This window comes from Pelodiscus sinensis, chromosome 5 (genome assembly GCF_052426305.1).
Source record: "Pelodiscus sinensis isolate ZL-2025 chromosome 5, ASM5242630v1, whole genome shotgun sequence".
NCBI lineage: Eukaryota > Metazoa > Chordata > Testudines > Trionychidae > Pelodiscus > Pelodiscus sinensis.
The window spans coordinates 107,304,394-107,316,928 of NC_143056.1; the positions used below are offsets into that span (position 1 = coordinate 107,304,394).

The 12,535-nt window shown below is 48.7% G+C and overlaps 1 protein-coding gene across 3 annotated transcripts in view; it reads right to left on the reverse strand.

Moving 5' to 3' along the window:
• Positions 1–12,535, reverse strand: part of ZNF143 (zinc finger protein 143) — a 140,483-nt gene that overhangs the window by 21,251 nt on the left and 106,697 nt on the right. For all 3 annotated transcript variants that reach the window (XM_075927952.2, XM_006129090.5, XM_075927954.2), the window contains one exon: positions 8,248–8,409. In XM_075927952.2, the coding sequence (XP_075784067.1) occupies positions 8,248–8,409 (162 nt within the window). The remainder of the gene's footprint in view (positions 1–8,247; positions 8,410–12,535) is intronic.

Consider the following 12,535-nt stretch of genomic DNA (forward strand, 5'->3'; position numbering starts at 1 on the left):
CATTGATTTTGGTGTTGGAAAGAGATGTCACAAGGCCTTTGGAACTGAGTGTAGTACCATCGCTTCTTGGGTAGAGTAGATGCCGGCGCATGACTACTGCCGTGGCCGCTACATCAATCGCTATTTGCAGGGCTGTTCTTGCAGAGGTGAAACCTTCCTGCACTACAGATTTTAGAATCGGTCTTTTCGATTCTGGCAGATGGTCCATCAGTGGTATGAGTCTGGAGAAGGTGTCAAAGACCTGGTTAGAGAGATGTGCAGAGTAGTTAGCAATTCTCAGCATGAACATAGCGGATGTGTATAATTTTCTCCCTAGAATGTCTAATCCCTTGGAGTCTTGATCAGCGGAAATGTGTCTATACTGAGGTATCTTAAGCCTTTGGTGGACCATGTCAATTACTAGCGAGTTAGGATGGGGATGGGTGAAAAGAAATTCCATGCCCTGCAGGGGAACAGAGTATTTCTTTTCGGCCTTCTTGCTAGTTGGTGGTGCGGAAGCCGGCGTTTGCCAGATTTCCTCGGCAACCTCCAGGACAGCTTCATCCAAGGGTATGGCCAGACATCCCTTATGCTAAAGGTGTAGATTCTTGAATAGTTTGTGTGGTTTTCCTTTAGCTCGTCTATTCTGATTTCTTGTGTAACCACCACCCTTTTAAACAGCTCCTGGAATTGGCGGAGGTCATCATGTGGGGAGACGTTTCCGGGGATTACAGCGTCATCGGGTGATGAGGAATGATCGGTTGGCGATACCACTGGAGGGTGATCCTCCATAGTCAGCTGAGTACAGTCTGGCTCAGATGTTAAATCAGGTTGTAGAGACGGCTGCCCCGCTGGTGTTGGTGGGGTAAGTGAGGGTCTGGAGGGGCACAGTAGTCATAAGAAGATCTGCCACGAGATCTGTATCAATAGTAATAGGAGTGTGCACTGCGGAAGTCACAAGATCGGTCATTGTAATGGCAGAGACTGTCCAGTGGTGATCGCCCGTGCCAGTGGTGGCTATGAAGAGAACATGGTGATCGTGATCGAGTATATGACCATCTGTAAGAGCGTGGAGAGGCAGAAGCATGTCTATAGTAATGATGGTGATCATCCCTGAGGTTAAGAAGGGCGACGGTAATCTAATCACGTGGAGAGCATGGCCGGTGCCGATGCTCATGATGCAGTATGGGAGATCTCGGTGCTGGCGGAGATGGGGACAGTGCCAGTGAGAAGGCCAGAGACGGAGAGCGGCTTTGACGGCACGGAGTTATGCATGCTGGCTCCATGGTGCCGCTGCCCTGGGTAGTAGGTGCCGATGGTACGGAAGGCAGCAGTGCCATGGGATGATTTGGCTCGGGGATTTCCAGCGGTGCCGGTGGCACCGGGGCCGAGGATGCTCTCGGTGCCAACGTACTTGTCGGTGCCGCAGAAGTAGCCAGAGGCGGGGCCAAGGATACTCTCGGTGCTGCTGTCGATGCTGTTTGCATCGTCTTCTTTGTTTTTGACACGGTAGGTGGTTTTGATAGTGGTTTGTCAATGCCTGAAGTGCCCGGCTTTTCCCCAGAGCTGATCCTGGGGTGCGGGATATTAGGCAATGATCTCGTTGGAGACGCCCTCGATCTCTCTGGTGGGGCCATAGAAGGTGAAGAGGCCCTACACTTCTGCGACTGATGTTCTGTGGTTGCCTCCGAGTGCGGCGGCTGGAGGGCTTTATCGAATAGGAGCATGCGCAGTCTCATTTCTCTCTCTCTCCTGGCCCTTGCTGTGAGTTTGGAGCAATGAGGGCATTTTTGGGGAACATGGGCTTCTCCCAGGCAGCGAATGCAAGAGGAATACCTGTCAGATGCCAGCACTGCCTCCCAACATGAATCACATTTCTTAAACCCTGGCGAGGGCAGCATGTTTCCAGCCTGGGGTAACAGTCAGAAGAAAGACTAAATCTCTCTTTTTTTTTTGTAAGAACGAATAATGTACGAACTAAGAATATATGAGGGTAACTATATACAGTGGACAAGGGCTGTAACAGAGAATTGGGTCTGGTAAGTAGGACCAACTATGAGGTATGGAAAATTTTTTTTAAAGGGATTGGAGAAGGTAATATGGACGAAATAGGAACCATGGAACTTTAAAACTATAGAAGTAAAAGACGTTGGGGATTTCACGCGAGGGAAGAAGCTGAGAGATGAGTAGCTCCATCTGCAACCTGAGGCGGTCGAGAGGAACTGGTGGGAGCCGGACCGCACGTGCGCTCAGAGTGGTGCGAACACCGTGAGACGCCACCGCACGTGTGCAGTCCGGCGGGGTACTGCTATGCTAAAAGATCTCTGTTTCTGTGGCGCCAGGGCAAGCCCAGCACCTTTGGCGGAGCACCCATGGGGACTCCTCGAAGAAGAACGGGCCCCAGGTCAACCAGCACCTCCAGCAGACGAGCCAGCTGAAGAGGCTCTGCATGGACTGGGTGCGCAACAACACCAGAGGGTGCTTGCCCTGAGTCCTCTATCTAGGGACTGTTTCCCGCAGATGGTGGCGGGGGCCTGGAAAGCGAGGCAGATGGGATGCTGAGTCGGCGGGAGAAAGGAGACGGCCGGGAGAGTGGCATAGGGCCTTGCCACTCATGATAAGCCCAAAGTGTCCAAAACGGCCAGGGCGTTTGGGACTGCAGGGGCCACGCAGGAGCTGCTGGTGCTGAAGACAACCTCAAGGCCGTCTGCGAGGCCCCTGCAGATGCTGGTGCCAACCAAGCACCCGGCGTGAAAGAGGCAACCGGTGCCAACATGGCTCCCAGTGTCACTGGCGGAGACCTTTCTAAGTGCAGGGACAACGGAGGTGAGGCTGTCAACTCAGTGAGGTTGTGCGCTGCCTCAAATGTCTCTGGTGTGGAGGGTTGGTGCGCTGGCTTTGGGACCTGGCTTCGGGACGCGCACAAGGCAGGTCGTCGCTCCTCATCTGCGCCCCTATATCACCAGTACCAGGGGAAGTCCCGGCCCGAGGAACGATGACGACAGTGCTGGCCCACATGGGACTTATAGCCCGGCGATCTCCCCCCAGAGCCTCTTCTCTGCAGAGCCAGGTACTGTGACCGGTGCCTCGGTGCCACTGACTTTGGCACCGAGATGTTTGAGGGCCCCATTGTGCTTCCCGCAATGACACCGGTGCACTACACTCCTTGGCCTCAGGAGCCAGTGCTGGTTGAAGAGCCACCTCCATCAGGAATAGTTTTAACCGGGAATCTCTTTCCCGCTTCATGCACGGCTTAAATCTGCATCCTGTAGATTTTACAAGCGTCTGCGAAGTGGGACTCTTTCAGATGCTTTAAACATGCGTCGTGGGGGTCTCCCTTAGGCATGAATTTTGCACAGGATGCACAAGGCTTAAAGCCGTGTGGGCCTGGCATTCCCCACCACTGAAGGGGAAAAAGGGGAAAAACTACAAAGACGTAACTAAATACCTAACGACTACAACTATTAACAAACAACGAAGACTAAACTGCCAATGGGCAAACAACAACACTTGCTGATCTTGAGAGATAGAAACACTCCAACAACTGTGGCGGGAGGTAAGAAGGAACTGAGGAGGGGGAGCGCCGGCAGGGGTACTTATGCTCCTCTATAGCGGCGCCACTCCAGGGGGCCACCTGCCAGCGCCACAGGTATCGCTATGGAAAACGCTCCGAGAATCTTGCAGGTGGTGTGCATGCACCTCATTCGAATGGACATGAGTAACCACTCGAAGAAGTTTAAGTGGCCACTCTCTTAAACAGTTCTTGAAACTGTTTGAGGTCATCAACGGGTGTAGGCATGGATGGTGTGACCACTTCATCTGGTGAGAAGGAGGAATTGTTGACTGGGGAGATATTCTCTTTGTCAGTGGGACCATTATCCTCCTCATCCTGCATCTGGTCATCTAGAATGTCATACACCATATCATGTGGGTCAGATGGGAGTGACCCGATGGCTCATCATACTGGGGAGGATGGGATAGTGTAACGGTATTAGTAACTAGTCCAAGGGTTTGAGGCTGGCCACTGCATAGGGGAAGGTGGTGGTTACACGGGTTACCATGGTTACACAGGGCTAGTGTGAGTGGTCTTAGGTTTGATGGAGCCCTCCATGGAGGTCTCCTTTGTGTCCAGTGCTGGGAGAAGCAGTTATTATGTCCGCCTACTTCCACATCACTGTGTATGGAGAAAGGAAGCAGGAGAGAGGAGGCAGATCAGATTTGCGGCTAGGTGATTAGTTAGTGCTGATGAGGGGAAGACTGCAGTACTAAAGTAACCTTGATGTCCATTCACTGTTGTGTATTAGCAGCTGGAGTTGGTGCTGTGTTGGATCTGTCTGCCAGCACTGTAGTTTGCATTAGTGCTGGCATTTCTGACTGTGCAGACTTCGCTGCTGGATCTCAGGGTTGGTGTTGTCTTAGCTCAGTCAGCATGTTTGGGATCGGCAGATGTCCATGCTGTACCAGTAGTGCCTGGGGACTCAATGGTGCTGACTATAGACAAGCTTGGCACAGAGGGCAGCAGTCTTACTGGGGAAGCTCTCCTTTTGTGAGAGTCCCAAGCAGGAGAGGGTGAGGTTCACTTCTTGTAAGTGATAGAAGACTGAGCCTTGCTGGTATTTTTGTGAGAGTCTGTAACGGAGCCTCCTCAGAAGGCTGTAGTTATTTCTCCGTGAGAATAATCTTTAGCCAGAGTTCCCTGTCTCGTGCCACCCTGGCCTTGAGATTATTGCAATGCAGGCATTTTTGGAGAATATGGACTTCTCCTAGGCACTGGGCCCATGAAGAATGGCAGTCAGAGACCAGCATGGCTTCATGGCATGAGTCACACTTCTTGAGGTGGGGGAACCTAGCATAGTGTCTATTGTTGGGTGTTAAGGAAACATTAGAAAGCATCACTACTCTAAAGGATTAAGTCAAAAGCTGGAAGAAGAAAAAAAAATATTTTTTAAAACTCATAGACTCATAGACTTTAAGGTCAGAAGGGACCATTATGATCATCTAGTCTGACCCCCTGCACAGTGCAAGCCACAGAATCTCATCCACCCCTCCTAGAATAATCCTCTCACCTATATCTCAGATATTGAAGCCTTCAAATACTTTGAAGACCCCAAGATGAAGAGAATCCTCCAGGTGTGATCTGTACCCCATGCTACAGAGGAAGGTAAAAAACCTCCACGGCCTCTGCCAATCTACTCTGGAGGAAAATTCCTTCCCAACCCCAAATATGGCGATCAGCTAAACCCTGAGCATGTGGGCAAGACTCACCACCCAGACACCCAGAAAGTTCTCTATAGTAATTCCTATCATCCCTCCATTGACCTATTTACCACTGATAATGGTCAATTAGTTACCAAGATCATGTTATCTCATCAAACCATCCCCTTCATAAAACTATCTAGTTTAATCTTGAAGCCACATAGATATTTTGCCCCCGCTACTTCCCTTGGAAGGCCGTTCCAGAACCTCACTCCTCTAATGGTTACAAACCTTTGTCTAATCTCAAGTCCAAACTTCCTACTAGCCAGTTCATAAGACAGGTTTACCATTCCTCGGATCATCCTAGTGGCCCTTCTTTGTACCTGTTCCAGTTTGAATTCATCCTTCTTAAACATGGGAGACCAGAACTGCACACAGTATTCCAAATGGGGTCTCACCAATGCCTTGTATAATAGCACTAACACCTCCTTATCCCTATTGGAAATACCTTGCCTAAGACATCCCAAGATCGTATTAGCCTTTTTCACGGCCATGTCACAATGGTGGCTCGTAGTCATCCTATAATCAACCAGGCCTCCGAGGTCCTTCTCCCTCTCCGTTACTTCCAACAGATGTGTCCCCAGCTTAAAACTAAAATTCTTGTTATTAATCCCTAAATGCATAACCTTACCCTTCTCACTATGAAATTTCATCCTATTGTTATCACTCCAATTTACAAGATCATCCAGATCTTCCTGTATGATATCCCGATCCTTTTCTGAATTGGCAATAGCTCCCAACTTTGTGTCATCTGCAAATTTTATCAGGACACTTCCACTTTTGGTGCCAAGGTCAGCGATAAAAAGATTAAATAAAATTGGCCCCAAAACTGATCCCTGAGGAACTCCGCTAGTAACCTTCCTCCAACCTGACAGTTCACCTTTCAATATGACCTGCTGTAGTCTCCCCTTTAACCAGTTGCTTATCCACCTCTCAACTTTCATATTAATCCCTATCTTTTCCAATTTAACCAATAATTTCTCATGTGGTACTGTATCAAATGCCTTACTAAAGTTGAGGTAGATTAGATCCACTGCATTTCCTTTATCTAAAAAATCTGTTACTTTCTCAAAAAAGGAGATCAGGTTGGTTTGGCACGATCTACCTTTTGTAAAACCATGTTGTAATTTGTCCCAATTGCCATTAGCCTCAATGTCTCTAACTACTTTCTCCTTCAAAATTTTGTCCAAGATCCGGGGAATTAAGAGTAAAGGTGTGGAAAGTAATGAACTTTTTCTCTCTGTTTTTCTTCTAGAGAGGATAAGTCATCACTGTCAGACAGCTCTGTCTGCAGTGAGAATGGCAGAGAAGAAACAGAGGGGGCACATCATGAGCACCAAGGGCACCACAAGACTGCTACCACTTATGCGTGATGTGACCGAATACTGCTAGCAAAAATCTTCAATTGCCAGCACAAGGACACCTGAAGTGAAGAACTCACAGGGATATCATATATATAGTAGCCCAGTGTCTGAGAGTCTGTAATAATGAAATGCTGGCTGTTTGTTGCCCAAAATGCTGGCTGTTCCCTCTGGGAGGCGCTGTTGATGAAATGCTGGCTGTTCCCTATGGGCAGCCTGTGCTGCATGGGGAGTGCGGAGCCCAAACAGCTGCGTATACCGCTTGCTCCCCCGTGGCGGCCTGGTTGAACGGCGCAGAAGTCAGCCAAGCGCCATGGCGGGAGAGGAAGGGGGCAAGGCGGTGACGTACATGACCATGGGGTGGGGCCTGGACGAGCGTGCATCCCCGACGGAGACAGAGGAGAGCAGAGGACACCGAGAGGAGGCGGAGGAGAGTGGAGAGAGAGAGAGGCAGGAGGAGGAGAAGAGAAAGAAAGAGATGGAGAGAGAGGCAGGAGGCGGAGGAGAGCTGAGAGAGAGTGGGGGAGGCAATAGGAGGGAGGAGAGAGGGAGAGAGAGAGAGCAAGAGACCGGAGGCTCAGGAGAGAAGAACAAGATAGAAAGGGAATAGGACGTGGAGGAGAGACCTGGAAATCCTGTCTTATGACGGGCTATTGGCTAGTCACTCAAAGAAGAAGCAGATAATACTTCAAGTGTCTTTATCTATGTCAATATGTTAGATAATGAGGGTTAGACTTTATTTCACTGGTGGGAAGCAAAAGAGGAAGCAAACCAACCTTAAAGAAACCATGAAACCATAAAGGTTCCCCCCAAGGTGTAGTAAGATGAAGGTCTGAACCATAAGCCCATGTATCACAGGCCAGGTATGAGGCCTGAGGCCTAGACAGCAATGGTCAATACTTTGCTTTATATTAGCAAAGTTAAACTGTGAGCAAGAGGAAGGTCCTGGCTCACAGAAATTGGCAAGAACAGGGCTGATATTACAGAAACACTCAGAATTTAAGAGGAACAGGCTGTGAGCACTTTCCAGATGGGTCATAACAGAATACCTCAGCAAGAAGTATTTTGGTACCAACATACACCCCAGAAATAACATATATACTGACATAGATTCAAGACCAGGTTTAAATTGACAGCATGATGGATAGTAAGTAAACCCCCCTTCTGTGAGGTAAGGGGTAGTAACTAGGCAACAGAGGGTGGCAACCCAATACGTCAGGAGTGATGTGTAACTTGTTTTTACCTGTGTATAGAAGTGCACCCCAAAGGGTGATCATCAACTGACCATGGGGAGGCGGGGGGGAAAGGGCACTCAAATCCAGAGTGCTAAGTTGGCTGTTAGTTCATTGTCACTACTTACATAAGGTGTAGTGGTGCAGCAGTGAGTCTGTTCGCTGACAACTATTATTGTATGTCACTTGGCAATAAACCTACACAGCTGCTTTCAGTCCTTATCTGATTTGTGTCTCTGGGGGCTCTCTCGGGAATCTGTTGTGTTAACTAATTGCACATGGATAATGCACTAGACAGGGAACAGATGCATGTATGCAGCCCAAAGTTTATCATTGATGGAGTAGAGGACCTGTCAGGATCCCATTGGGATGACCCCAATTCTGACTGATGATAACAGGTATGGAGAAAAACATTTTACCTGCTGTCCTTCAGTGCCCTCTGCAGTTACCATTGCAACAGAATGCGTTCCAGCAGAAGAAATGACAGCATCATGGGCAGGAACTGTGATGGTGGTGCCATCTTGTGTTACCATAGTGATAGTATTTCCAATAGCCTGCATGTCTGCCTGAGATATGTTGACCTGAAACAACATATTTTTTTAATTAAAACAAATTTATTCTAATTACTGATTGAATCTTAAATGAGTTTTAACTTTGGATTGTTCTCAGAAAATACATTACCATATGACCCAAGGTTTGTAAATGTTTTCAAATAAGAGTTTAAATAAAGACAACACAAAAACTTAAAATACAACAGTGTTTATAAAATCAAACTGACATCTGGTAGCACAATTTCTTTGTCAATGAGTAACATGCCAGAATTACCTTTGAGAAGGCAGTCTATTCTCAAAAGCATGGAAGAATTCACTTTATCCAGTCATTATATTAAAGCTAAACTGGCTCCAGATTCTGAGGTCTAGTCTACATTATCACAGGCCTTCGATCTAAGTTGCACAACTTCAGCTATGGGAATAAAAATATATTGAGATTTACTTACCATGGTGTGTCTTTACTGCATAATTTGACAGCTGATGCTCTCATGTCAATTCCGCTTATGCGCTTTGTTCTGGTGGAGTACCAGAGTCAATGGGAGAGCGTTCAGCAGTCAATTTATCACATCTGTACTAGATGTGATAAAATCAACCCCCACTGGATCATTCACTGCCCGTCAATCTGGCACATAGTGTAGACATGACCTAATAGCCATCACCACTCTTCCTACTGTACTTGTTTCTGCATTTCCTCCTAACCACTTTCCTTCGCTAAGCCTTTTTGGACAAGGTATCACTATTCAAACTTTTTTATTGGTTGGAATCCATTATCTCATATTCTTTCAGAGTTTCCTAATTCACAATGCATATTTACAGAAATAAAACTGAATTAGAATGGATAGGTTATAGCAGCATATATCATCTTTAGATCAGAGAACTGCTTAGTAGCTCTACTTTAAATTAGATTCTCTCCAAATTAGCCTCAGACATTACAGATGGTCAATGGAAATGTCTTGCATAAGAAACAATATATAACTATAAGTGTTAAGATGTGAACTTAACGTAATACCATTTTACATTTGTTTTGTCTTAACAAGTGTCAAATTTGCTTGCATTTTCATTTGATTTGGAAGATGCTGGTAAAATCCCATTGTAATTTTACTTAAGAACTCAAAGAGAAAAGTTTTTTTTTAATGCTTTCAGTCTCACATGCATCACCAAACAAAAAATAAATCCATAAATCAAAGTCAAGCTGGGATGTGAGAACACTGCAAAGGAATTTCTGTGTTAAGCCTACCAAACTCCTCCATCTTTGGGCATAAAAATCCACTATAGTAATGGTCTCAGAAGTTACAATAGTATTACTGCAGTGTTAAAGCTGAACTATATATTTTATCTTTGATTCAGAGGAAGCAGGTATTTTCTTCAGATCTAAATGCATCAACTGCTTGCTTTTCTGAAATATAAAAAGCAAGGATTTTACCAGCTATGTCTTGTTGGTGTTGCAGGCCCCAAATGAGAAATGAAACAGACGACTCTCTTATGGCAAGGTCCTATGTCAACCAAGTTCCTCATTTACCATTTACATTAGAACAACCTTTCTGTAGAGATTTTGTGCTGAGGTACTCTCATCTTATTGCCTCTCTTGCTAGTGACTGAAGCCTGTCCTAAGAGTACAGGCAGTCCCCGGGTTACGTACAAGATAGGGACTGTAGGTTTGTACTTAAGATGAATTTGTATGTAAGTCGGAACTGGTACATATTGTACCCCAGGTGTCCCCGATTCAGCCGCTGCTGAAACTGACCAGCGGCTGACTACAGGAAGCCCGAGGCAGAGCTGCTTTGCCCCGGGCTTCCTGGAATCAGCCGCTGATCAGTTTCAGCAGCAGCTGACTTGGGGACACCTGGGGTAGAGCAGCTGAGGTGCTGCCGAGGTGCGGAGCTGCAGGGACCAACCCGGCAGCGCCCCAGCTGCTCTGTCCCAGGCGTCCAGATTCAGCCACTGTTGAAACTGACCAGCAGCGGCTGAATTGGACACGCCTGGGGCAGAGCAGCTGGAGTGCTGCTGGGTTGGTCTGGTAGCGCCGACCCTTGGGGACGCCTGGGGCAGAGCAGCTGGGGTGCTGCTGGGTTGGTCCCGTAGTGCCGCACCTCGGCGCTGCAGGGACCAACCTGGCAGTACCCCAGATGCTCTACCCCAGGTGTCCCCAAGTCAGCTGCTGCTGAAACTGATCAGCCTGGGGCAGAGCAGCTGCCTCGGGCTTCCTGTAGTCAGCCGCTGGTCAGTTTCAGCAGCGGCTGACTTGGGGATGCCTGGGGCAGCTGGGGTGCTGCTGGGTTGGTTCAGCTGCTGCTGAAACTGACCAGCGGCGAGAAAAGCCTGGTCTGCTTGGAGGAGGGGGAGGGGGGGGCGCACAAGTTGCGCCGCCCCCCCCCCCAGCAGACCAGGGAGACGCGGAGCGGCTTTTCTCGCCACGGAGGATGCGGGCAGCGGGACCGCGGTGCGTCTCGGTGGTCCCGCCGCCCACGTCCTCCGCGGCAAGAAAAGCCTGGTCTGTTGGGGGGGGGGGGCGCACTAGCTGGCCCCCCCCCCCCCCCAGCAGACCAGGGAGACGCGGGTAGCGGGACCGCTGAGACGCGGCGCCACGGTCCCGCTGCCCGCGTCCTCCGCGGCTTTGCTCCGCGTCTCCCTGGTCTGCTGGGGGGTGCCCCCAGCAGACCAGGGAGACACGGAGCAGCTTTTCTCGGCGCGGAGGATGCGGGCGGCAGGACCGCGGCACGTCTGGGTGGTCCCGCCGCCCGTATCCTCCGGGGCGAGAAAAGCCCTGTTCATAAGTAGGGATCCAACATAAGTCGGATCCACGTAACCTGGGGACTGCCTGTAATGGGAACTGTCTAGCAGCACTACAGCTGGCAAGACCCTGCATTCAGAAGGTCTGGACAGACATAGGGGAGTAAAGCCCGGACCTGTGAGATACTATTTCAGGAATTTCATGAAGCCTCAGAAACCAGGCTCTATGCAGAGAAGTTCTTAATATGGGGTGTGTCTGTGGCAGTGGAGGTGAGCAAAATAAACTTGCAAAGATTTTATAGCCTTCTAGCCTGAGAGTGGAACTGATCAATTAAACAGTAATAAGTCACCAGGTTCAGATGGTGTTCACTAAAGAGATTTTCAAGAACTCAAATATGAACTTGTAGAACTGCTACCTGTGGTATGCAACTTCTCTTAAATTGTACTCTGTATCAAATGACTGGAGAGTAGCTAAGGTAACATTTTGTTTTTAAAAAAGGCTCCAGAGGCTACCCTGGAAATTACAGGCCAGTGAGCTTAACTTCAGTACCAGGGCAGATTAGTTGAAACTACAGTAAAGAAAAGAACGGTTACTTACCTGTAACTGTTGTTCTTTGAGATGTGTTGCTCATGTCCATTCGAAGTAGGTGTGCGCACCGCGTCTTCCGGAGCGTTTTCCCTAGCGGTATCCGTAGCGCCGGCAGGGTGCCCCCTGGAGTGGCGCCTCCATGACGGGACATAAGTACCCCTGCCGGCGCTGCCCCTCCTCAGTTCCTTCTTGCCGGACACTCCGACAAAGGGGAGGTAGGAGGGTGGGAGTCGAATGGACATGAGCAACACATCTTGAAGAACAACAGTTACAGGTAAGTAACGTTTCTTTTCTTCTTCGAGTGGTTACTCATGTCCATTCGAAGTAGGTGACTTCCAAGCCAACCCCACATCACGGAGGAGGGGTCAGAGCAGTCAGACAACAAGAGTCATGCAAACGTTGAATAAACCCAACAATTTATTCGACCAGGTAAACACAGAAAAGGCAAGTGCCAAGAAACCATGATAACCAAACATATTTACATCACAGAATTGAGAACTGCGGAGCCCACTCTTGCGTCCTCCCTGGCCTGTTGTGCTAGCGCGTAGTGCGCTGTAAAGGTATGAAGGAACGACCATGTGGCCGCCCTGAAAATCTCAGTAATTGGTATCTGAGCCCCGAACGCTACCGAGGACACCTGCGCCCTGGTAGAGTGCGCTGTAACCCGGGGTGGAGTCTTATCGGCCAGTATATAACACTCCCTGATACACTCTGCGACCCAGTTTGACAGCCTCTGGGTCGAAATAGGTAACCCTTTTACCCTGTCCCCGAAAGCAATGAACAGCTGTTGGGATCTGCGAAAGGGCTTGGTCCTATCAATGTAGAACGCTAGTGCTC